Genomic DNA, 26,785 nt, shown 5'->3' on the forward strand with positions numbered 1-26,785 from the left:
GCCCATCCTCATGCCTGGCTCCTAACCTATGGCTAGACCCTTCTCCAGCAGCCTTGCTCCAACAATGCTGCTCTCACCCTGTCCAGCCTTGCTGCAAGAGCTAATGACCTCCAGCTGCCAAGCTTTTCAGCCACCAGATGGTCACAGCAATGTCTCCTGACGCTGCCCTTTTGAACCTGTGTTCCCAACACAGGGTTTTGCCCTCACTGTTAGGAGACAGATGTCCCCCAGCCCTTAGTGTAGAAGCATAGTCATCTGCAGAGACCCTCTGCCTGTGGGAGGGTAGGGCGTCACTGGATGGATGGCATTTCCTGATGCTCATTTGGATTCACCCTTCTCTGTGGCATAACAGGTATGAGGATCTGGAGTGCATTTATAATCAACTGAGAACCATGAAGATGAGGGGCATAGCTGAGCTCCTAGACAAGCTTCAGAGCAGCTACTATCCAGCTTTCAAAGTCTTGGTCAGAGACGTTGTAGCAGGTGAGGACCAGAGTTTTCACAAATCCCCCTGCTCTTTTGTCTGGCTCTGGGGCTTATACATAGGGCCTTGCAATATCACTTGGCTTTTCTGTTCAAGACTGGTGTTCAACCACTTGAGCCACACTTCTACCTCTGGCTTTTCTCTGGTTAACTGGAGATGAGAGTCTCGGGGCCTTTTCTGCATAGACTGGCTTCAAACTTTGATCCTTAGATCTCCTGAGATCTAAGGCTCAAGCTGCCAAGGCTTGCCTCACAAATCCCTTTGACTTGGATTTCTTACTTAATGACACATTTACTTCTCTTTCTTATGTCAGCCTCATCAAGTGCTTATAACTTTCTAACTGACCCAATACAAATCTAGAAGTTGGGGTGGCAGAGGAGGTGAGCCAAACAGAACTGTGCTTGGTTTGTAGTCCAATTCCTTTGTGATCTTGGGTAACCTTACATAACCTCTCTGAGCTTTCATGTGTACCATAGTTGGGGTGTACATGCTGCCCACCTACCCTTCCTCTTCAGACCCTGTGAAATCATCTGGCTGGAAGGACCTCCTTATTGGCTATACTGCCCAAATGTGTGTTCTCTCCTCTGGAATTTGGGTTCTGGCCCTCTTGGCTCCCTGAGAAATCTATACTCTGTCACCCTTCAATCTGTATTTTCAGTTCCCATGGTCAGATGGGCCTGCAATTTCCTGTCCCTCTGAGCATCAGACAAGATCAGTCTTGTCAAAATTGCAAAGCCAGCAAAACCTATGATTAGGAAGAGGTAACTATTTTCAGGAATCCCTCATCCCTCATTGATGCACTTTGCCCTCACTTATCAAATCTCCTCACCCTTCAGTACCATAGGTCAAAATGTACTTTTAAAGGTATTTTCAATTTCATATGAGTTAAGCTTAATCTAAGCAGTGATTTTCAAACATATTTCCTCTCCCAGAAATTTCTTGAATACTGTTTCTTCCATAGGTCCAAAATATGAAACTAATCAAGGTCTGTTTGCTTGATGAATGGGGGCTGTGTCCTGTAGCCAGATCTAGCTGGGGTGATATCTCATCAACATTTTCCTCCTAGGGTATGGGATTTGGAACCCATTTAACTAAAAGAATAAAAGTTCCAATAATGGATCTCTCTTTCTTTCTCCCTTTCTCTCTCTCGTCCTCTCTCTCTCTTTCTCTCTCTTGTTCTCTCTCTCTCTCTCTCTCTCTCTCTCTCTCTTGCTGGCTCGTTGGCTTGCTCACTCTCTCTTTCCCTCTTTTCCTCCCTCCATCCCTTCTTTGATTCCCCCCCCCCACACACACCTTTCTCCTCTGTACTGGGGCTTGAACACAGGGCTTAGCTTTTTAACCATACCTCCACTAATGTGGTTGTTGTTGCTTTCTAACTTTTCTTTCTTTTTCATTTTTTTGTTGTTTTGCCTTTAGTTTGAGAAGGGCTTTCTATGTAGCCAAGGCTGACCTTGAACTTGTAATTCACCCATCTCAGCTTCCTGAGATTACAGACATGTAGCACAATCAAGCTTTATTGATGGATTTTTTTTGGACATGAACTATGTAACAGAGAAGCACCAGCATAAGTAGATAGTCTTTGAGGTCTTTCTGGGTCTCCAAGTTGCATTGCAGAGGCTGCACTGACAGTATTTGAAACCAGCTTGAACAGATGTATTTTAAGGCCTTATTTCTCTGCTGCACAAGAGATGTTGTATCCCAGAGGAGTCAGCTCTTGTTTTCAGTTTACACTTCAATTCAAATAAACAAATGTCCTCCTCAAAAAGTGGCTCATGTGCTGCTGTTGATGTGAAAGATGAGTGTGGAAGACATGTAAACAGGTGTTTTGAAAATGTCATAAAGCATAGCCCTCGCACATACACACAAAATGGTTTACATTTTGGATAGTGATCTAAAGTTTTCATTTTTGTCTGTAGTTTCTATAGCCATGAATTCAACCAATATAGGTTGAAAATTATTATTATTATGCCAGTCCTGGGGCCTGGGCACTGTCCCTGAGCTTCTTTTAATCAAAGGTAGCACTCTACTACTTAAGCCACAGTGCCACTTCCAGCTTTCTCTGTTTATGTGGTATTGAGGAATTGAACCCAGGGCTTCATGCATGCTAGGTAAGCACTCTACCACTAAGCTACATTCCTAGGCTGAAAGTTATTTTAAAATTTTTGTACACACTTGCCAGGTGCTTGTGGCTCAGGCCTTTAATCCTAGCTACTCAGGAGGCTGAAATCAGAGGATCATGGTTCAAAACTAGGCTAGACAAGAAAGTGCATGTGACTCATTTCTAATTAACCAGCAAAAAAAGCCTACACTGTAGAGCATTATCTTTGAACACAAAAATTTAAGGGTCAGTGCCCAGGCTCTGAGTTCAAAACCTACTACTAGCACATACACACAAAAAATTTGTACAAAGTAAACATGTACAAACATTTTTTGTCATCATTCCCAAAACAACAGAGTATAACAACCATTTCAAACTTTTCATTTGTTTATTATTATTACTATTATTATTAAGTAGTGGTACAAAGAGATTACAATTCCATAAATCATATAATAACTATTTGCACTACATTTACACTGTGTTGGCATTACAAGTAATCTAGAGATGACTTAAAGTATACAAGAAGGTTGTGTAGTTTATATGTGAATACTATGTGTTTTTTATGTAAGGGATGTGAGCATCCTCAGATGTCGAATCCAGGCTCCCATAGATACTAAGGAATTGTGATTTTATGTAGCTTAAAATGGGAGCCAATTTGGAAGAAAATGTTAAGGAAGCAATGTTTTGGGTTGGACACAGATACCACAGGTATAATGGAAGTGTGCAAATGCTTTTGGAGCTCTGAAATAAAATAACGTCAGAAAATATTTTATGAGTTGGCTGTTTAGTGTTTCCCATAATATTTTCCCAATTGTATATTAAGAAACTAATCACATATATAAATTAATGGTTGTAAAAGTTTGATTTCCCTAAGCCAGCTACCAATGTTCTTTCTAGTAGTGTATATACTGAAAAATCAAATTAGAAAAAAACATTATAATAGCACCAAATAAACACTACTGTGTGTGTGTGTGTGTGTGTGTGTGTGTGTGTGTGTGTGTGTGTGTGTGCTGTAGGTTTTTTGATCAAGGATAGCATTATACTACTTAAGCCCTAGTTCTACTTCTGGATTTTTGGTGGTTAATTTGAGGTAATAATCTCAGGGTCTTTACTAGCTGGGCAGCCTTGGAACTGGGATTCTCAGATCACTGCCTTTCCTAAGTAGCTAGGATTTCAGGTGTGAGCCACCAGCACCCACCTAGTAATCCTTTAATGTGTAATTTGATTCCCATGTTGGAAGAAGAGAAGATTCTATTAGAGATGTTAGGTAGCAACTTGGCCAGAAATTTTGGCAGGATCTACTAAGAATAAAAAGATTTTAAAGGCAATCAAATGATCTTATCATTTCTAATTTAATTTCTGAGCATCTGGCTTACTTTATCCCACATAAATATACTAGGTTCATTATTCTTGTTAATCACACTCAGGCTAGTTTATTGGCTCCATGATAGACTAAAGAGAGGAGAGGAAATTAAGTGTCTCTGGATTAATAAGCATCAACTAGAAAATGGTGAGAAATAAAGAAGGAGGCTCAAAGGATAGAGGAAGGTTGTCAGAAGTGGAATTGATTGCAGGATGAAAAACCTTGGGAAACAGGAAGCAATAGTCCACTTGAGGGCAATAAAAGCCCTCTAAGGAATTCTCCCTGCTATGAGGGGGCACACATGGCCTAATGAGACCAGTTATAATTGTCCTAGTGGATCTGTGCTGCTATAACAGACTATGAGGGACCTGGTGATTTTTGTAAAGAGCAGTCTCTTATTTCTCAGTATTTGTGAGGCTAGGAAGATAAGATTAGCCTGTCTGAGGAATGCTGGTTTCTGCTTCCAAGATAGCAACTTCTGCTACATCCGCTAGGGGAGGAATGTTGTGTCCTCATGTGGTGTGAAGACACTCCTACAAAGGACCAAATCCTATTCATAGGGGACAAGTCTCTCATGGTCTAACCACCTCTTAATAGCCTAGTTCTTAATACCATCCCATAGATGGTATAAAAACTCACCAACACCTGACTTTTGAAGAAACTGATCATAGCACCAGTCAGGTCTCCATCTCTGTCTGTCTGTGTCTTTGTCTTTATCTCTGTCTCTGTTTCTTCCTCTCTCTCTCTCTCTCTAGCAAGTTTGGTCTCGGTGCTTCATTACAGCCAATGTGGACCAGCTGTCCCTCAGCTCTTCAGCTCGAGGCAAGCTCTCTACCACTTGAGCCATGGCACCACTTACAGTTTTCTAGTGGTTTATTGGAGATAAGTGTCTTACAGACTTTTCTGCCTGGGCTGGCTTTGAACTGTGATCCTCACATCTCAGCCTCCTGAGTAGCTAGTATTACAGGCATGAGCCACCAGTGCCCAGCAACAATACAAACTTTTAAACAATAAAGTTAGGTATAGTTCAAGTGTATGTCTGCTTAGCATGCATTAAAGCTTTCGATCCATCCCTTGCAGCACACCAGTTAAAAAATTTAGTATAACAACTTCTTATATTGTGTTTAAACTATATTCAATACAATAAGTAGTCTAAAGATGATTTGAAGTATAAAGGCGAATGTATGTTGGTTTTATGCAAATACTTCCACCTTTTTATATGAGAGACTTGATCATCTCTGGATCTGGCCATCCAAGTCTGGAACCAATCTCCACCCAGATATTTAATGGTGGTGCTAGGGATTGGACTCAGCCCTTGCATATTCAAAGCAGGAACTCTACCATTGAGCAGAATGAAAATACGAGCCCAGTTTGCCTATGTCTATCTTTGTTTGCCTGTAATCCAAAGTGAATGTCCCTTGCTTGGACTACAGGGCTATTGTGTTTTCTTAAAATAGTATGTTCCTAGAAACCACATGCAGTGACTCAATACTATAATCCTAGCTACTTTGAGGGATGGAGATTGGGAGATCTTGGTTCAAAGCCAGTCTGGGTATGTTTATGAGACCCTATCTCACCCAATGTTGAGATAACACCTGTTATCTTAGCTACAGTGCCTGGGTGCAGTGACTCATGCCTGTCATCCCCACAGACTCAGGGAAGCACAAATAGGAAGACTACACAGTCCATGCTAACCCTAGCATAAAACAGGACCCCATCTCAAAAATAGACAACATAGAAAGGTGCTGGAGGCTATGGCTTAAGTGGTAGAGCAACTTGTTTAGTAAGTACAAGGCCCTTCAGTCAATCCCTAGTACCACCTCCCCAAAACAAAACCAGGATAATGCCTATTAGTATTACTAAGGGAGATTTTTGCTTTTGAAAAGTCTTCAAGAAAGCTATCAGAAAGACAGTACTCCCTAGCATGATAGTCTTAGCCTCCTCTTCTTCACAACACACTTGAAGAGGATTTTGGAATCCTCTCCCCCTAATCTTTGCCATCAGCTCTCCAACTCAGAATTATTACTATAATCAATTTGCAATGGCATTTGACTTTCAGTTCACATCTTGTACCCATTGATGATATAAAGTACAACCATAATATCAACACATTCCCATGTATATTGAGCCTTACAACTATTAAGCCAGGAGTTCAGGTTAATACCTTTGAGGTAATCTTCCTTTGGCTCAGGTGGATTGGGCTAGCCAATTCACAGATAAGCTTAGGTAAAGTCTTAAAATAGAGGGCTAACGCTGTGTCGTATAACTGTCTATAAGAGTATCTATGTACTATATTAAAGCAATTTCTGGCATACTGGTCCTGTTTCATAAAGGGAGTATTTTTGAGTTTCCTATGTGTGGGTTCAACAAATAGAGATTGAAAACATTTTAATAAAATAAGAATAACAACATAAAACATTAAAAATGTAAAACAATAGAGCTATGGTATAGCTGAGTAGTGTGCATGCTTAACACACAAGAATTCTTTTTTTTTGGCCGGTCGTGGGGCTTGAACTCTGGGCTTGGGCGTTGTCCCTGTGCTCTTCAGCTCAAGGCAAGCACTCTTCCGCTTGAGCCACAGCACCACTTCCAGTTTTCTAGTGGTTTATTAGAAATAAGAGTCTCACAGACTTTCATGCCTTGGCTGGCTTTGAACCATGATCCTCAGATCTCAGCCTCCTGAATAGCTAGGATTATAGGCATGAGCCACCAGCACCCGGCTACACAAGAATTCTTGAGTTTGATTCCCTTTACTACATCAAAAACACTGATCCTAGGATGAGTATAGTGGCTCACACTTATAATACCAGCTACTTGGGATAGCTATTTAAAGCCACTCAGGCAAAAAAAGTTAGTGAGACCCAGTTGCAACCAAGTCAGAAGTGGGAATATGAGTCTATGATCCTAGCTGCTTGGGAAGCATAGGTAAAAGGATCGCTGTCTGAGACCGGCTCCAAGCAAAAAGATAAGACCTTATCCAAAATGTAACTTTTAAAAGGCAAAAGGCTGGATAAATAGCTCACTGCTACCTAACAAGTGTAAAACCTTACGTTCAAATCCCTGTACTACCAGAAAACAAGTAAGCACCTCTCCCTAAAACAACCTACCAAACAAAATGCACTGCCTTATTCATGTACTACAACCTAAGAACATTTACAGATGTTCCCTTCCAGTTCAACTTTGCTCACTGGGCATTCACATTTCCTCTAGGTTCCTATGCACAGCACCACTGACTTTTCTATTTTACCACAGATGATTGGTTTAGAATAGTTACAGTGGTTCATACTTGTAATCCCAGCTACTTACAATAAGGAGATTTTCCTGGTTCTGAAAAAAACAACAGCACATGCATTCACCAGTCTGTGCTGATATTCCTCTGTTCCTGTGACTCCTTTATAAAGGCTCAATGAGATTAACCAATAGTCCTCAGAGGCACTACCATCTAGGCTAGTTGTTCATCATTCCATTTGCTCTATCTTCTGTCTTTGCAGAGCTCTTTAAATTACCAACAGATCAGTCCCTTTCTGTGGCTGAGAGATGTTAAATATGTCCAGAGTCATGCAATTGCTGAGTGTCTGGGGCAGTATTTGGAGACGGTCTTTCTGGTTCTGAAATTCATCCCCTGTCATCTATTTTGTATTACCTCAGAAATATCAGCAGCACAAAACCCAGCAAGTATTAATCAAGGGATACGTCTGCTAAACCAGAACATCAGACTGGGTGGGGCTGAGAGAATCAGACAGTTTTCTCAGAGCTCTCCAGAGTTTTGTATTTCTGAATAAGAGCCAGAAGGTTTTCTGGAAATCAGTCTTCTCTTTGCCTTTTTAGTTCAAGAAGACATTGCACTTATGGCTTAACATAGTCTTCACTTCCCAGGTTAGAGGGCTCCATGAGGTAGGCAAGGGTTCATGACCATCTCTAATTCCTTCCAGCTCTGACAGAGGCTCAGGACATCCATATGCACCTGCTGCCACTCCAACGCCACCTGGACACCCTGGGCAGCTTGGAGTTTCCGGAGGTGAAGCCCCAGCTGAGACCTCTACTTCATGTGATCTGTCTGCTTTGGGCCACTTGCAAGTGTTACCGATCCCCAGGGAGGCTTACAGTGCTGCTGCAGGAGGTTTGCAACCTGCTCATCCAGCAGGTGTGTGGCCCTGGGCATTCCAGCAACATCTTCTCCAGTGGATGGGTGGCACTGATGCAAAGGAATACATAAAGTGTGCCTTCTTTTCACAAAGCATAATGGTCCAGAATGTTCTCACACTTGAATTATTATTATTTCACATGCCAATAATTCACAAAGAGGTATTTGGTAATGTCAGAATGCTGGGGAGACCCAGTCTTCCTTTCCCCTCTGTCCAAAGCCCTGAGCTGGAGCAAACCATAGAACTGGAGAATTTTCACCCCCTTCTTGATCTGAGTGGAAGGACTGTTATTAAGTCAGAAACAGCCCGGCAGTCAAGAATGTAGACCCTGTACCTAGTTTTGACCTCACCACATGTCAGCTGTGTGTGCTACAATAAGCCACGGACTTGCTCTAGGTCATTCTTCCCTGTACAATGGTCAAAAGGAGAGGATCCATCTCAAAGGATGCTAGGTGATTGGAAGGTTCCCATACAATAATGCAAGTGCCCTGCACATGGTAAGAACTCTGTATATGTAAGCTACTTTTTATAAAACATCCACTTGGGTTGCATTCTTTCTCCTCTTCCTCCTCTTCCTCCTCCTCCTCCTTTTTCTCTTCTTCCTCCTCCTCCTCTTCCTCCTCCTCCTTCTCCTCATTTTTTTCTTCTTGTTTTGACAGTGGATTGAACCCAAGGCCCTGAACATTCTAGGAGCTACACTGAGCTACATCCTCAGCTCTTTTTTTTTTGTCGGTTGTGGGGCTTGAACTCTGGGCCTGGGCACTATCCCTCAGCTCTTCAGCTCAAGGCGAGCGCTCTACCACTTGAGCCACAGCACCACTTCCGGTTTTCTGGTGGTTTATTGGAGATAAGAGTCTCACAGAGTTTATTGCCTGGGCTGGCTTTGAACTGGGATCCTCAGATCTCAGCCTCCTGAGTAGCTAGGATTACAGGTGTGAGCCACCAGCACCCAGCTTCTTTTTACATTTTGTCTGGAGGCAAGGTCTTGCTAAGTTGCCTAAGTTGGTCTCAAACTTACCATCCTCAACTTTCTGAGTGTCCAGGTTACAGAGATATGCCTCATCTGATGCCATACATGTCAATATAAATCCGGAGGAGTATATCTGTAAATAGAATAGAGACCTTAGGCACATTTGGTTGGGTACTTCCCTCTGAAATTGCCTTATTTTGCCTCTGAGGAACTCAAACCCTGAGAAGACAATGAACAGTTATGGCCCAATGAATTCTTGCATTGAAATTATTTCACTATCAAAATCCAATTAACTCCCAAAAGAACATTTGGGAGCACCTGCGAAGGCAAGTGGCTTTACTGTATCCTAACTTGCAATCTTTTGGACAAATGCTCACAAATGTTACCCCACTAACAGTGTAATAGGACTCCTTTCGCCCCACATTGACACTAGCCTTGTTACGTTATGGTCATTCTTGCTGGGGTGAGATGGGATCTCGGCATTTCTTTGATTTCTATTTTTTTTATAGCCAGAGCTGTTAGGCATTTCTTCATATGTCTATAAACATAGATGAAAACATATACAAGGTCATATGCATTTATACCTAGGCATAGAGTCTGAAGTATTGCATTCACAAGGGTGTAACTCCTTTGAACAATTAACTTATAGTTTATTCACATAAATACCAGGAGGCTGAAATGTGTATTGTTGGGAGGAAGGGGAAAGACAAGGGGAGGAAGAACAGATGAATGCAAAGAGGAAAGGTAAGCAAATGCAGCCATAACCTTCAATGTCCATGCAATATGCATTCACATACAGCCACCACATTTAATGTGAAAAGGGAACCAGGTAACTTGGGGGGATGGGTGGGACTGGGAGAGATGGGAGAGAATGATGGGAAGGGTGACATTATGTTGAGCGAAATATTTTTGTACCCAAAGATCATTTAGAATTATAATAAGAAAAGAACACAAAGTTCCACTCTGCCTCCTTACCTTTCACTTGTCACTTACCCTATCACCATGATTGGCCCAAGACACTGTAGCTGAAGGAAACTGAGCTGATTTAACTGAAACCCAGGTTCCAGTCCACCTGAGCAACTGAAGATTCCACCAAAGGTGTTGAACTTGAGAAAAATATTACTTGAATAATTATTCAATTCTGAGCTGGTAGTGGAAAAACATTATGGGCTGTTCTTCATTTGTAGCTGAGTTCAGGAACATGAATCTGTTCATATTCCAGGCCTCCAATTACCTCAGCCCAGAAGACCTCCTGAGAAATGAGGTTGAAGAAAGTCAGAGGAAACTGCAAATGGTCTCAGACACCTTGAACTTCTTCAAGCAAGTGTTTCAGAACAGAAGGGAGAATATCCATACTTACTTCAAAGAGAACGAAGAAGTCAAGGAATGGGATTTCCAATCCTCCTTGGTCTTTGTGCGAGTGGATGGCTTCCTGGACCGACTGCATATAGTGGCTGTGAGTATGTTCATTCACCACAGGCCCCAGCCCTGTACAGGAGGAAGTACAGGAACTGCAAATGTGGAATAGGAAACTATTCCACAATCTAAAACCAAAATCTGATGGCCAACCTTTCACTCTTTTAAAGAACATATACTAAGAGTTCAATGAGTAGTTTTCATTTGTATCAATCATCATATAAGTGTTGTTCTTTTGGAAGTTGGGAAATTTTGATCATGACCTATTTAAGGAAAAAGACCCAAAGAATCAATGAACAAATTTAATAGCTTTCCAGATTTCCCAAAGTATTTAAACTGGGTGCTAGTGGCTCACACCTGTAATACTAGCTACTTAGGAAGCAGAGATCTGAGAATTACAGTGCCAATCTTGAGTGAAAAAGCTAACAGACAGTGCCAGACCCCTGAGTTCAAGCCTACAAAGAATGAAAATAAATATAATAAAAGTCCCATAGATTTTAAGCTTTCTGTCAAACAAACTTAGACTAGAAGGTTCAGCTTGCAAAACAGAACTTTTACAAAATAGGAAGTTTGTGACCATTACCACAAACATGATGTTTTGAACTCCTCCACTCCGTTGCCTCTCCAGGTGGCTCCTGAGTCTCCAACACTGGGGAATCTCTTGCAAAAGATAACCAGATCTTGTTCACAGTTGTCGGTCTCCCAATTAGTTAAAAATTAATATGAATTACAGTGAGAACACATAGGGCATGTTCTTTTGGTTGTTTCAATCCTCAGAATATACTATGTGTAATATTTCACATCCAAAGATCTCTGAGTGGACTTTATGGGGAGGATAATGGTTAAAAAATACTTACATCTGATTTGAAAAATTCAGGGGCAAGTTCAAGGATAGGACAAGAGCCAAGAGCCCAGAGTAAAATTAGAAGCCCATTCCCAGCTGTTACTAGCAGAAACTTGAGGTGAAGATGGTTATTTTAGGAAGAGGCTGTAATGAACCCAGCAAACTATGGGATGATGAGGATAAAAGAATCTGAGATTGGGGCTGGGAAGGTGGCTCAGTGGTAGAGCGCTTGCCTTGCATGCCTGAGGCCCTGGGTTCGATTCCTCAGCACCACATAAGCAAAAAGAAAAAAGCCAGAAGTGGTGCTGTGGCTCAAGTGGTAGAGCGCTAGCCTTGAGCTGAAGAGCTGAGGGACAGTGCCCAGGCCCAGAGTTCAGGCCCCACGACTGGAACCAAAAACCAACCAACCAAATAAACAAAGAATCTGAGATTGGACTTGTTCTTATTAGTTCAGATAAATAGATTCACCTAGGCAATTGGCTACTAATACCTGTGATCCTAGTTACATAGGAAGCTGAGATCTGAGGGTTGAGGTTCAAAGCCAGCCCAGGCATAAAAATCCATAAGACTCTTATCTCCAATTAACAAGCAAAAAGCTGGAAGGAGAGGTGTAGCTTAAGTGATAGAGCACCACCCATTAGCAAAAACACCAAGTAAGAGAGTGAGGCCCTGAGATCAAGCTACAAGACCAGCACAAGGGTTGGGAAGGTGGCTCAGTGGTAGAGTGCTTGCCTCGCATGCATGAGGCTCTGGGTTCGATTCCTCAGCACCACATAAGCAGAAAGCTAAGCCCCGGAAAACAAACTTGGCTGAAATTCAGTTTTGCCTGCAAGGACGTTTGGGATAGATAGGATAAAGAAGGCAGAGTAATAGAGGAGATCAAACACAGAAAGACCCAGAATCCATACAATATTTGGAACACCAGAGTAAAAGCAAAATTGATGGGGTGTTAGAAGCAATACAGAAGGGTCCCCAACCCAGTAGGGCTCTGAGAATCAGTAAGGAGCATGAGAGGAAATCAGTGGGAATTCCCCAGGGAAAGAAAGTGGGGAAGAGCAGAAAATGTGTGAGAAAGCCAGAAACTAGAGTGTACATACAATGTGCCTTAAATCCTTTATCAGGATCTTGGCAAATATCAATAATTGGTATCTAGCTTCATCCTGAATGTCTCCTCTTGGCCATTTCCAGCATGGCTTTGAATGCACAGCCTCTCTTCCCCTCCCCCTTGATTCTTTATTCCTCTCACCTCGCCTCATCAACACCTTCACTGTTGTTTAGCCAAGGTGATGGGCATTCCCACTCTGCCCTGCCTCTGGCCTGGACTGACCACAGAAGACTAATTGCTCTGTTCCTCTGTCCTATTTACAGGCTCTGCAAACAGCCCCTGGGGGCGGTAGCAGAGCACTGCTCTAAAGGGCTTCTCAGGGCCAGCAGGGACTTCAGGCCCTGTGCACACATGCTAATGATGTGACTTTGCATATAGACAGCTATTCTAACATTAGGACATCTAATCTGCTGGGTATATCAGTAAATATAAGCAGAGCTGGCCACCAGCCTCCTCAAAGTCATTACCCTCACAATAGTTCCAACTCAGGCTGGCAGCATTTTCTTTCTGAATCAAAGGCAAGAGTGCATATAAAGCAGACACCCCGGTTTAATTAGAGGAGGACTTAAATGCCCCATATGCGCCAAGCCTTTCTGCTTCTGCCTCTCCAAAGTTCTCTGTCTTATGCTCTGGGTTTTCTTCTCTCTCTCTCTCTCTCTCTCTCTCTCTCTCTCTCTCTCTCTCTCTGTGTCTCTCTCTCTCTTTTAATCTCCCAAATATTGGCTTGGATTCAGCTCCCTTGCCCTTTCTGTCTTCCTCCCTATCTCTTCCCTTCTCAGCTCAGTGCAGCAGGGCAGGGGACTATTGATTGTCTTCTGGCATATTTCATGTAGCCCTTTAGTTAACATTCTGTGTATCATTGTGATCGATGCCTGTTTGAAATGGGATTAATCTGCTTCTCTGCATCAAGCATGAGCATGAACTTTGCCTTATTCATCTTCTATTCTAATGCAGTATATGACCACTCAGATGATGATACCTGCAATTAATCAATACATTAAACCAAAGGAATACAATGACATCAACACGTTTAGCCCTCTGTATTTTTATGCCAAGCGGCTATGTATTGCAAAGAGCTGCTGTTCAATCTCCATAATGATCTCCATTTCTTTCTTCTGATTTGGGATGCACACACCACGCGCTTTTTATTTTTCCACAAGAGAATGGTGTTGGGAAGGTCTACATTTTCATTCTGGTGCTTGCTAACTGAAGGTAGGGGTAGGATGCTGCTGCTTCCAAAGGAGGGGGAGGGGACCGATCAGTAGTTTTCAGCAGGTTTGCAGCAGGTGGACTAATTGAATTCTCAGGTACCACCACTTCGCCCTCTCCATTCTAACTGTGGTGCAGCTACTTGCTCAGACAACTGACTTGTGGAGAAAAAGGAAGAATAGTAATACAAGAACGTAAAGAAAGGATAGAAAAATAAGGAAGTAATGTAGGCTATCTCATTCCTAATCCTTCTGATCATCATGTAATTTTCATAAGATATAGATATCCATACCATTTTTTTAACCAAGTGAGCATTTTCAAAATTAACAGAAATTAACTTGTCCATGGTCACATAGCTCAAATCTTAGGTGGAATTTCTACCGGGGCCATGTAGTATTTTCACCAAACTTTCATATTATCCAGGGAGTTATGAAAGTCTATTTTCTCCCCTTCCCCAATTCTTACTCTCCCTTCTTCCCTTTCTTCCCATTTTGAAGGCTGCAAGCTGGTTTTGTGCTTTTCTTCTGCCCTTACACATTCTGTTCTGTCTTGGTGCATCCTGTTTTGATTTTTTATTTTTTTTAACCAGATGATTTCTCCTAAATAGGCCACTCAGGTAAAATTATGATTCTCATTCTATAAAAGGACCTTATTTGACTTACTGACTTTACTAAGGGAATCCCAAAAGTATATAAAAATTTTGCAACTTGCATCAACAAACAGGCATCTTTCAGTTGCCTCAAGAATCCTTCCTGTATGATGCTTCAGTATACGCATACACACACACACACACAGACATACACACACAAAGTTTATTTTTGTGCCACAATATTGTATATTCTGCAGATTCCTCTGTTTATGTTTCTGCCTGCAGCCTTTTCCCTGCGAACAATGCAGGGGACAGCTTGGAGCAAACCCTCATTCCTTTCATTATAAAATTGCTGTAAAGCTGTGATCACTTGGAGACAAAATGATTTCCTGCTGAGGCTTTATGCAAAGTGATTAGAAGGGAGATAGGTAATAAGCTGACCTAATACACATTACATTCCCATTTTGTTCTCCCTGCTATCTCTGGCCGTTCTACCCAGTCTCTTTTCTTTCATTCCCAGCCTAATTGGGACAGCTTCCCTTTCAGGAGGGCTTGAACATGTGGTCACATATGAGACCATTAGCTGCATAAGGTCGGTGGCAATGGAAAGGTAAAAGAAAACAGTCTTTTTCCAAATGACCTTTTGAGATTTTCATCTATAAATGTCTGCTTTGTGCTCTACCTTAATGAATTCTGAAGACATTTCTTTTAAGATGGGCGGCATGACCTGTCCTTCAAGAATAGGATTGCTGTTGGTGTAACTTGCCATTATACCTGAGTTTGATTCTTCACCTTGTGGGTCAGAGCACAAATTAAACCTTCCCCCATCCTACCACCTTCCACCTTCACTAAATATTACACCGTTTTTCATAAGAATAAGTCTGTGCGTAAGCTGCCTAGGACTTTTGTGATCTCTATCTGGAAAGGAACAAGTAGACATCCCTAGTGTGTACAATTATGCAATCTGATCAAATGACATGTTAATTACCATTGCTACTATTCATTGAAGTCCTACAATGATGGTTTCTGTGTTACCTGGTAACCCCATTTACCATTGGGAAAAATGACCTTAGAAAAGTTAAGTGTCACCAGGTGCAGTGACTCATACCTGTAATCCTAGCTACTGAGGAGGCTTAGATTTGAGGATTGCAGTTCAAAGCCAGCCCAGCAGGAAAATCCATGAGACTCTTATCTCCAATTAACCACCAGAAAACTGGAAGTGGCGCTGGGCTTAGATGGTAGAGTGCTACCCTTGAGCTGAAGAGCTCAGGGATAGTATCGAGGCCCAGAATTCAAGACCCAAAAAAGAAAAAAAAAGAAAGAAAAGTACCTTGCTTTAAGCTAATTGCTAATAAATGGCAGATCCAGAGTTGTGTAAACCTGAGTGTTTTGGACCTGAGATCCTAAGCTCTTGCAAACAGATTAAATGCATTATGCTATGAAATTCATATGGAGTTCATTATGCTGTTTGCAAGGTTGCATTACTTAAGATTGAACCTACAGCCTCACACTTGCTATGCAATCACTTTAATTCTTGAGCCATGCCCTCAGCTCTTTTGGTTTTAGTTTTGCTTATGAGAGAGGATCTAGATAACCTTGCCTAGGCCTTGAACTTGGATCCTCCTGCCTCCATCTCCTGATGAGCTGGGATTTTAGGCATGCACCACCATGCCCAGCATGCACTTCATGGCCATCCGTAAGTATCACTGAAACCTCTTACTGGCTTAAAGTTGCCCGTTAGCTGTGAAGATTTTAAAATAAACAGTGAAAAGACCTTACAGCTAAATAAGTTAAAAATCAAAGATGTAAGTTACAGTCAGTATAATAAATCTGTGTCTCCAGCTATAGAAATCTTTCCACAGTGTCATCAACATTAAATAGACCAGAACCCACATGCATCTAGTGATGAAGAGCTCACTCCCTCTTGGGCAGCTTATCCTACTCTTGGAAATGTGTAGGCACTGGATGATTCTGTTCTATTCAACAGAGCCACATTAGAAATGGTCATTTTTTTTGTAGGTTAAAATGTTTACCTCTCATTCATGTCATAGTTTCAGCCTACATAGTAACAGTCACTCTGCTACTTTGTCTTAGTCACTTAATTGCTATGGAAATTTCTACCTGACATTCATCAAGGGCTTTCTCACCAATGATATGCTTTGCTTTGTAATGTTCCTGCCCCACCCAACCCCTCTTGCACTCACTTACCAGCTGCTCTTCAGTAGTCACAGTTTCTAGGGCCTCTGTCACCATGTTACTTTCTTCTGAACTTGATATAGCTGATTATGGTACTACAGGGAGCATGTCTGCATTCAAGAATTATCTGTTCGGCATTGAGAACTCTTCCAGGCATTGGGGATACCAGGACACCTTTGGGAGTATTTTCAACCTCCTTGGAAATAAAGATAGAAAATAAACAAATAATAATATGTTAAATTAATCATTCTAAGAGCCCCGAAGAAAGCCACTGCAGACAAAGGATATGGAAAATGTCAGAAAGAGGTGAGGAGATGAAGCCTTTTGGATGGAGGCGGAAAGAAAACCCTAAGATCTTTGAATAGAATCCCAAATAAATTTGTCATCTTCCTTGTTTGTTAACTTAGATAATGGCTGAAAAAGTGCATAGCCGTCATTTTGAGTGACTATAATTTCTCCAAAAATAGCACAATTAACTATTTCTCTAATATTTAATTATCTACCTATTAGACTAGACACTGAACCCTTCTCACTGACCATCCAGGTCTACGCTTCAAGTGTCCTTGAGAAATCAAATAGCATAAAAGAAATTACCATCCTGCTTTCTGATGTAACCAGACATATCAAGATAGATCTGTCATTTAAAATGGTTAGGCAGGATTTCCCCCAAATTGAAATAGACATCCACACATTTGTGAAAAATGAGTACCAAAGTTATTTTTTCTATAAAAAATATTGTTTCTTGTAAAATATTCTTTTCCTGTAAAAACATTTACATGTTTTTAGTACATGTAAAGCTCACTACAACTAAAAACCTTGTGAGAGATTTGAATTACTATTGAAATCAATTTCAGTTAAATTCATTTGTTCTTTTTTCTCTCTATATAAAGTTAAACATTTTTTTCTTTTGTTGCTATTGTTTTGAGATACAGTCTCACAATGTAGCCCAGGCTGACTGACTTTGAATGAAATCCCAATTTTCTGAATACTAGAATTACATTTTTGTGCTGCCATAAACTTGAACATACTTCTGCAAATGTTTTTATTTTTATTTACTTGTCTATCATCTATCTATCTGTCTGTCTGCCTGTCTGTCTGTCATTTATCTATCATCAATCAATCTGCCATTGCATGGGCTTGAACTCAGAACATTATACTTGCTTGGCATTTTCACTCACATCTGGCATCTGAGCCATGCCCCCAGCCTGGCTTTTTCCCTGGTTAATTAGAAATGAAGTCTCATAGATACTTCTGCATGGACTGGCTTTGAACCACGGTCCTCTAGGTCTCAACCTCCAAAATAGCTAAGAATACAGGAATGAGCCACTGGCACCTAGCTTTTTTTCCTTGTATTTTGTCAGCTACGGGGCTTGAACTCAGGGCCTGGGCACTGTCCCATTCAAGGTGAATGTTTTACCATTTGAACCCCAACTTTTTTGGTAGTTTATTAGAAATAATAAATGGACTTTACTTTCTGGACTGGTTTCAAACTGTGATCCTCAGACCTCAGCCTCCTGAGTAGCTAGGATTACAGGTGTAAGCCATCAGAGCCCAGTTTCTTTAAACTTTTTGATAAAATATGACATTGTGGTTTTGACTTGCATTTCTCTGACAGCTAATGAAGTTGAATTATTTTTACATCTTCATTTAAATTTCTTCTTTCAAATAGTATGTATTCATATCTTTGGCAATTTTAATTGAATTATTGAATTTAGCTTTGGGTTTATTCTACTGAGTTTTAAAGTTTATAACATTGGATATTTATGTTATCAGTAATCCCATTTGTCTATTTTTGCTTTTATGTATATTTAATAGTACTGTCATCTGAAGTCAGAACTTTTTGCTTGCTAGGCAGGCACTGTACCATTTGAGCCACACACCAAACCTTTTTTTTTTTTTTTGCTTTATTTCTCAGGTAAGGTCTTACACTTTTTTCCCCCTAGGGCTAGCCTCACACCAAAATCTTCCTGGGCTTGAACTGAGGACTGGGTGCTGTTCCTAAGTTTTTTCGTTCAAGGCTAGTGCTCTGCCACTTGAGCCACAGCAACACTCTGGCTTTTGTTAATTAATTGGGAATAAGAGCCTCATGGACTTTCTTGCCTGGCCTACCTTTGAATTGCAATCCTTAGATCTCAGCCTCCTGACTAGCTAGGATTACAGGTGTGAGCTACGGGTTAGTGGTTTTTTTTTTTGTTTATTTGTTTTTTTAAATAGCAACTTCTCTATCTCCCACCACCAAGGGCAGCAAGAACCTTGGTCCTGACCTGATCTACATTTAGAGTTCCTTGGCTGGTGATCCTCTCCTGCTTTAGCTGCTTGCTGCCAACCATGCCCCACATAAAAAAGGCTGTTCAAAAGTTGCATGAAATTCTATGGGTAATCTGACAAAGTGAGGACACTTAGGCACTTTTCCTCACATCCAGTATCTCTATCATTGCAATTGGTCTTGTTTCCCAATGAGAGACAAGAGTCAGGCAGTTTATAATAGACTGACAGATCCATGGTAGCAGGGACAACAGGGAATAGGAAGCTTCTGGAGTTATACCAGGAGTTCCTGGGTTTCCCTGAATTCTTGTCGTAGTGCATCCTCACTTTCCCATTCAATCTGACCCCTTTCCAGGGATCCACAGGAAATGTGAATGACGCAAAGGCAAACTTTGTTTTTCTCCTTCCTGTCAAAGGATACACATAGATTAGAAGTCCTAACAGAAATTGTCGTAACTTTTAGACAGGTCCTTCTAAGGGATAACTTCCATGTGACCTGTTAGGCATTCACAGAAGACATTTGTACCATCAGTAATGAAGTAGTAGCTTCTAGAGACTCAGGAGAGACCCCCTCCTCTGGCTTCCATGTTATGCCATTCAGGGGTCATGGAATTCTGAGCTCATCAGGACTCTGTTGTGTCAATTACAGTAATCATCATGCATACTGGATATGTGCATAGCACTCACCCAAATCCTAAGCCTGCATTAATTTAGCTCTCACCACCATACCAAAAAATACTATTGTTAGCTATCACAGATGAAGAAACCAGCAAAGAGAAGATAAATAACAGTCCTCTGTCACCCAGCTGATACAATGTACTGCATACACCTGGCAAGAACACTCTGTGGGAGATTTCTTTCTTTGGCAGAAGACATTGCTATGAAGGCTGGTTCTGACCTCTGGATTTGTCCTTGAACTAATTTCAGTGTCTGCTTTCCTACTGCCATCCTCTAAAGTAATTCTCATTCTAGACAATATGGCCCATATGGAACTCACTTTTTAAATAAAAATTGGTGCCAAACTCACCAATCTTGTAAACACATTTACCACCACCACCACCACCACCATCATCATCATCATCATCATCATATTTTATAATCAATTTTAAAGACAGGTTGAAGTATATTTATTAGCATTTCTATGATTCTTATTTATCCATTTTTCCTCTTCGTTACTGAGTTTAATCAAGAGTTATTTTTACCAACCCCATCTAATAATAAGGTTACAAACTAACGAGGCATCACATTTTCCCAAGCAACCACCACCCCCGTATAAGTTCTAGCTCTTCCCATCCACAGTTGTGATGATGATGATGGATTTAGATGATAAATTTAACTCCTTTCTGAATTGTTCCCTTAGGATCTTCTGAAGACTGTCTTGGATTTCCACAAACTGGAAAAGCTTGAGTTTAGTGGCATCAGAGGGAACACACTGAGTAAGCAGGTCCAGCAAATGTATGAGGAATTTCAAGAGATGTACCAGGTCTTCTTGGAGTGCTCTTATAATTGCTTGGACCCCCAAAGCATGGTAGGGCTGAATTGATAGCCTTATTCCTTTCTAGATTGCTTTTTGTTGTTGTTGTTGTTGGTTGAGGGGCTTGAACTCTTGGCCCAGGCACTGTTCCTGAGCTCTTCAGCTCAAGGTGAGTACTCTACCACTTGAGCAACAGAGCCACTTCTAGTTTTCTGGTGGTTAATTGGAGATCAGAGTCTCACTGACTTTCCTGCCAAGGATGGCTTTGAACCACGATCCTCAGATCTCACCCTCCTGAATAACTAGGCATGAGCCACTGGCTCCTGGCTAGATTGTATTTTTTAAATTTTATTTTATTTTAAAGATGCTGTTCAGAGGGGTTACAGTTAAATGAATAAGGTACATTTTGAACATTTTTTGTGTGTGCATTTCCTCTACTATTTACATCAGGTGAAACAATTATTATACCTATGTCATTAGAAAGATCCTAATTATTTTTTGTTAGGAGATAGATCAAAAGAATTTCTGCCAGCCACTAATGGCCCTAGCTTTTCAGAGGTGCTGAGATGGGGAAGAGATGACAAGGGAAGCCATGACTACCAAATGGTTTCAGCTTAGGCTAAGTAAAATAAGCAGACAGACAAAGACCATATGATATCACTTATATGTGGAATCTGAAGTACTAAAACTCATAGAAAAGCAGTTGGGAACAAACATTTTGTGTGTTGGAGGGAGAAGGAAACAGAGAGGTATTGGTCAAAGAGTTTTAAGTTTCAGCTGTGCAAGATGAATAATTCCAGAGACGTGATGTGTAACAGAGTGTTACAGACAGTTAACACTATATTGAGTACTTGAAGTTTGCTATGAGGGTAGGCCTTAAGGGTAGTGATCTCTTTCACACATATACACACATGTGCACACATACATACACACTAAGAAGAAAATGGTAACTGTGAAGTTAATTATCTTTAATGACTCCATTGTTGTGATCATTTCATACATGTCAAAATTTTATATGTGACAAAATGTTATTCTACACCTTCAACATATGCAACCTTTCATTTGTCTATTATACCTTAATACATCCAAAGAAGCTTCTAGCACAGTCTACTGAGTGAAGGATGGGCAAACCTGAACAGAAGGTTATTCATAGATTGGGAAAGGGTAAGTGAAGCTGAGACATGTTTTGCAGAGTGAGAACAAAGAGTTCACATCTCAGCTGCAACTCCCCCTCAAAAACATGAGAAAAAGAGAGAACGTGTTAGTGTGCAAAGAAGGAGTAGAATTACTTAAAAATATCACACGCTCCCCTATGACTCAGCAATCCCACTTTTGGGCATTTACCCAAACGATCACAAACAAGGCCATACTAAGGCTACCAGCACAACTATGTTTATTGCAGCATTATTTACCATAGCTAAGATATGGAACCAACCCAGATGCCCCTCAGTAGATGAATGGCACACACACACACACACACACACACACACACACACACACACACACACACACACACAATGGAAATCTATGCCTCCATCAGAAAGAATGACATTACCCCATTTGTTAAGAAATGGAAAGACTTGGAAAAAATTATATTAAGTGAAGTAAGCCTAGCCCAAAGAAACATAGGTCCCATAGCTTCTCTTATTTGCAATAATTAGTACATGTGTAAAACAAGCAGAAAAGGCTAAAAGCTATGTACATATGACCATATAAGATGATGTTAAGTGAAATGAACCCCAAAATAGGGACACAAATATCCTTTTTCTCTCTTCCTATTGTTTCTAATATATTTATAATGTACCATGTGACTTTTTTGTTTCTTTGTATGTTCCTCCCCCATGGTATAACCTCTATTTTTACTGTATTTGATGTCAGTGCCCTGCATCTTGTATATACACTTCTCTAATTTGAGGAGGGGAAGGAAAAAAATGCTTAAATAAAGATACAGGTTGACCTATTATAACAATGAGATGTACAAAACACTATGTTGAAAATGAACTTTACAACTTCAGCAAGGAGTGGGGGTAGTTGTGGAGGTTGGAAGGAAGGAAGGGATGGTAGAGGGAAAACAAAGGAGGAGGCAACAATGCTCAGTAGGAAATGTACTCATTACCTTGCTCATGTACAGCATTTTTACAGTAAAAAAACATACAAAAAGTAAAAAGGCAGAATTGCTGGAACAGGAAGTTTAATGTAAGAAGGAAAAAGAAAAAATTAGAAACCAAAAAAAGAAAATTAGAAACAGGAATCTGCCCTGAGCATCTTAGACCTCTATAGGGAACTTACTTGACCAGACCCAGGGAAATATAACTTTTTACAAATTCTATTGGTTCAAAGTAGAAAAATTTAGGAAATGTGTTATAAAACAGAATATGTACAGTGCTTTTGCAAACACATAATAAAGCAAAACCCCATACACAGCTAAAAAAAAATCCATAAAGAAATACATCATAATGCGGGCATGGTTGAGTTTGGAAAACATATCCATACTGTTTTTCTACTTTTTTGTTTCTGTGTTTTCTTATAAGAGGATATATTACTCTTGAAAACAATAATAACAAGTAGAAATTGTACAAATTAGATATTTGAGTTAGCAATGTTTCCCTGACAATAGCTGCATTGGACTAAGAACAGCACACTTTGGATTACCAGATAAAATACAATAATTAGAACTCACTTATATTTTTAAAAATTCATTGTTTGTTCTAGATTCAAATTTATCAAAGTGCTCTATGTTTCTGTTTGCTAAGTATAGCAACCTTAGGAACAATGTCTAGTTTCTGTGTTAAATTAATCAAGGTATGTTTAAAAGAAATAGTATTCTTGTTGTCCTTAGAATCCAGGTAAAAATACAGCAATGGTAGGGAGGCTCTCAAAATGGATAAAACTGAAACAATACCATGGTGAATTTTAGAGAATTAAGAATTCTAGGACAACATGTAATTTGCTTGTAGATTTTTAAACTTGTATATGGGATTTTGTTTAATCATATGTTTGCAAACACATTGTACATTTTGTGTTTTATAACCCATCTTCATTGTTCTTTTACTTTGAGCTAATAGAATTTATTGAGTGATATCTTCCTGGGTCTAGCCAAGTAAGATCCCTTTAGATGTCTAACATGCTCAGAGAAGATTCCCACTCTATTACTATTACTTTCCTCCTAGTGACTATATTTCAGGTACATGGGGGGGGGGATGGTATTTTCACTAGAGGGAAAAAGGGAAATTAGATGGTAATATTGAAATGGCCCATTGCTAGGGCTGTTGCTACTAGTAGTGTGGGGTGGGGGTGTTGATGTGGGTGTGGGTGAGAGAAAGAGGTAATAGGAGCTGATATTGTGGGTAAGAGAGGAGAGACTTCAGAAAGTAGAGGTAAGGAATAGCGGGGGTGGGGGGAGGTGTAATAAAGACTCCAGCCCCACATTGGATTGGCTTTGCCATTTTGCTCAAATGTCTAGGTAAAAGTGCTATACTAACAGGCCAGCTTTTTGCTGGTTAAAACTGAAATGATGCCATGTGAACTTGAGAGCATTAAAATAAATCTGTGGTATGACTAATTCAAGTACAAAGGTTAGTAATAAAGACCATGGTGTGACTGGCTTTCAGAAAAATCATTTTGTTCTTATGTTCTTTATGATACTTCTTCAGGAATTTGAAAACGATGTCTCTGAATTTAACCACAGAGTAGAAGATCTGGACCGAAGATTGGGGACCGTATTTATTCAAGCCTTTGATGATACCCCTGATGTGGCACATGCCTTTAAGGTTGGTTCAAGTGGGGGCAGGAGCCACCCCTGTTGTACAATGTTTTATCAGAGGATGGCAAGGATATTATCCCAATTATTTGGTTCCTGCAAATATTATTCTTGCCCATCTAGTAGACAGAAAGGTAAATATCCCAAGACTGGGAAGCATACAGAATTGAATCTGAATCTCAGACGATCATTCGATGCTTTTCTCTACATATGACAATGTAGGATTGTTTTTTTTATTTTTATTTTTTATTGTGAAAATACTGGACAATGTAGGATTGTTGAAACACTGTGGAAGGGATGACTCAAGATCGAGCAAACCACTTACCAGGAAATAGATTGCAGGATCCAGGAATCAATAAATAGAATAAGACATGCACTCTTGCTCTATCTCACCCAGATCTGGTGACATACAGAGTATGGGGGAGAAGGTTTGTTGTGATGCAGGTATAGGGGAAAGAGTTGAGGAGGGAGCCATGAAGACTTGGAGGACTTGATGGATCCTCTGTAAACTATGAAATCCTACAGAGCTTGAAGCATCTGAGTTAGGAAGAAGTTATAAAGAGGCACATTTTGGTTCAACAGAGAAGAGATTTCTGTCAAAGGTGTCCACAAAATGGATCTCCTTGACAAGTAGTTAAGTTTCCAGTCACTGAAAATGTCCAAACAGAGACTGAATGACTGGGGGACAATTGTAGAAGAGGCTTAAACCCTGGATGGGGGAAATCTATGCCAGTGTAGGACATTAAGTTTCCCAAATGTTCTGGACTTTGTATCCATTGAATTGAGGGGAGCCAGGGAGAGAGACAGAGAGCCAGAGAGAGACAGAGACAGAGAGACAGAGACAGAGAGAGAGACAGAGGGAGGAAATAATCTCCATTAAATAGCTCCTATTTCAGACTGAAGTAAGACTTGTAAGGTATCCTCTTCAAACATTTGAATTAATTCTAGAGAAAGATCTTTCATGTGTTTACTAAATGATCTTCTATGTCATTAACTGCCATAGCTAACTGAAACAAACTTGATCACTCAGATAACTTGTGTAAAGCTATAGCTGCATTTATACATTGAGAATGGCCAGCCCCCACCCTATCCTATGAATCTCCCTGCGTCTGGAATTTCAAAGAATCTGCAGGGGAAAGCCACATGCGTATCCTCAAGTTACTTCCCCTATGAATTCACTGTGTGTCTCTGCTCTGAGTATAATCTCCCATGTAAATTTGGTCTGTCCGGGAAGTGTTTGAAGGAATATTATGATTGCACTTCGGATGATTCCTACCATGCTAACGTCTATATTTATGCAATAACATATTTCTCTGAGTTTGAGAAATTCTAATCCTTGCAGTTTTACAGAGAAGCAGGGTTCTAGGCAAAGAAGAAGTCCTTTCCAATTTTGTGCCTGGTCCCAGAAGCAGCATGGTTTGTCCCCAGAGTCTCATAAAAGTAAGTTCCCTACTGTCTGGCCCTGACTCCTCAAAAACTCCATGGGAGCTGACAGAAAAGCCATACCATGAGTCCCTTCTGTCTATGTTATTTCTCTGCTTTTGGTCATCCCACCAAAAAAATCACACAGCAAGGTTTGGGTAGTTTTAATTCACAGAAAAACATTGTCAACTAATCTCCTCATGTCTATGTATTCTCAAGGTAGCTGACCGCCCCCCCCCCACCCCGCCAGAAACCTTTCCTTCCTTGCTTCCATTCTCATATTTCAACCTTCCAGAATCTTTTCGATCCCATCCCACTTAGCTGTTCCTTTGCCGTTTCCACCTCCCTTCTGTTTTAGAACTCAACCTTGCTGGCATCATTAGTTTTTCCTTTTCCAGATTCTTACAACAGAGCTTGGTGGTAACCAGCAGACAAGACTCCTCATTTAGAAGCAAAGGAGACTACCTACCTACTAATTATTATTTGTTATTATTATTATCCACATTACCAATATTATTGCTACATTGCACCGGTAACAATTGTGCACTCCCCTTGAAATGGTAGACATATAAAGGGGAAAGCAGGAAACAAGATGTATACAAATCTGGAAAGGTTTTATTTTTTTTGGTTTTCCTCCCACATATTTTTAGCATCGTTTAGTTGTACAAAGACGTTTCGTTTTGACATGTTCCTATACGCATGCAATGTACCTTGATCAGCCTCTCCTCCCCACCCCCTCATCGCTCTCACTGCGTCCTGTTCCTCTGTTCTCTCTACAGCTGCTAGACATAGCAGGGATCCTCCTTGAAAGACCCCTGGTAGCAAGGGACCTATCCAGTAAATACCTGATCCTTATCCAGATGTTCAGCAGAGACCTAGATGCTGTGAGGATCATCTACAATCAGCACATCCAGGAGAAAGCAGGACTTGGTAGGCTGCTTGCCAAGGGATTTTGATGGGGGAAAATTCTGTTTCCGGGAAAGGTAGAATGCACTTGTTTGGGATTTATGCAATGTCCATATATAGCTCTATGCTAGTCCCTCAGAACAAAAAGCACAGCACTCCTGTTTAAAATTCCAGACCTCTTGCATGACTATAGAGTTCACTAAACAGTAGGATTCCCAGGATCTGGGGCTGAGATTGTCAGAATGACCCAGGCCAATGAAGTCTTGACCACTGTGAGTCAATTGTCACCCTAGCATAATGGAGGAGTTGACTCCTGATCTGTGTTGTCACACTGACTAATCTTCAAGGTACCTCAGTTCACAAGAGGTTTTTACAGTCCACCCTTTCACTGCCATAGCAACCATGCTTCTGGTAGGAGGAAACAGCCAGAGCCTGGTGACAAAGGGTAGTCCTTTGTGGAGGTGTATTATGTCTCCATTTTTATTTTTATTATTATTATTTTTTGGGTCCGGTCATGGGGCCTGAACTCTGGGCCTGGG

General features: G+C 40.7%; 1 protein-coding gene across 1 annotated transcript in view; it reads left to right on the forward strand.

The window, feature by feature from the left end:
- Dnah9 (dynein, axonemal, heavy chain 9) overlaps positions 1 to 26,785 on the forward strand; it is a 354,260-nt gene that overhangs the window by 15,196 nt on the left and 312,279 nt on the right. The window contains exons 4-9 of the mRNA XM_013013168.1: positions 353 to 483; positions 7,878 to 8,089; positions 10,283 to 10,516; positions 20,045 to 20,212; positions 23,812 to 23,928; positions 26,120 to 26,270. Coding sequence (XP_012868622.1) covers positions 353 to 483; positions 7,878 to 8,089; positions 10,283 to 10,516; positions 20,045 to 20,212; positions 23,812 to 23,928; positions 26,120 to 26,270 — 1,013 coding nt within the window. The remainder of the gene's footprint in view (positions 1 to 352; positions 484 to 7,877; positions 8,090 to 10,282; positions 10,517 to 20,044; positions 20,213 to 23,811; positions 23,929 to 26,119; positions 26,271 to 26,785) is intronic.

Source organism: Dipodomys ordii, unplaced genomic scaffold, assembly GCF_000151885.1.
Source record: "Dipodomys ordii isolate 6190 unplaced genomic scaffold, Dord_2.0 Scaffold19, whole genome shotgun sequence".
Classification (NCBI taxonomy): Eukaryota; Metazoa; Chordata; class Mammalia; order Rodentia; family Heteromyidae; genus Dipodomys; species Dipodomys ordii.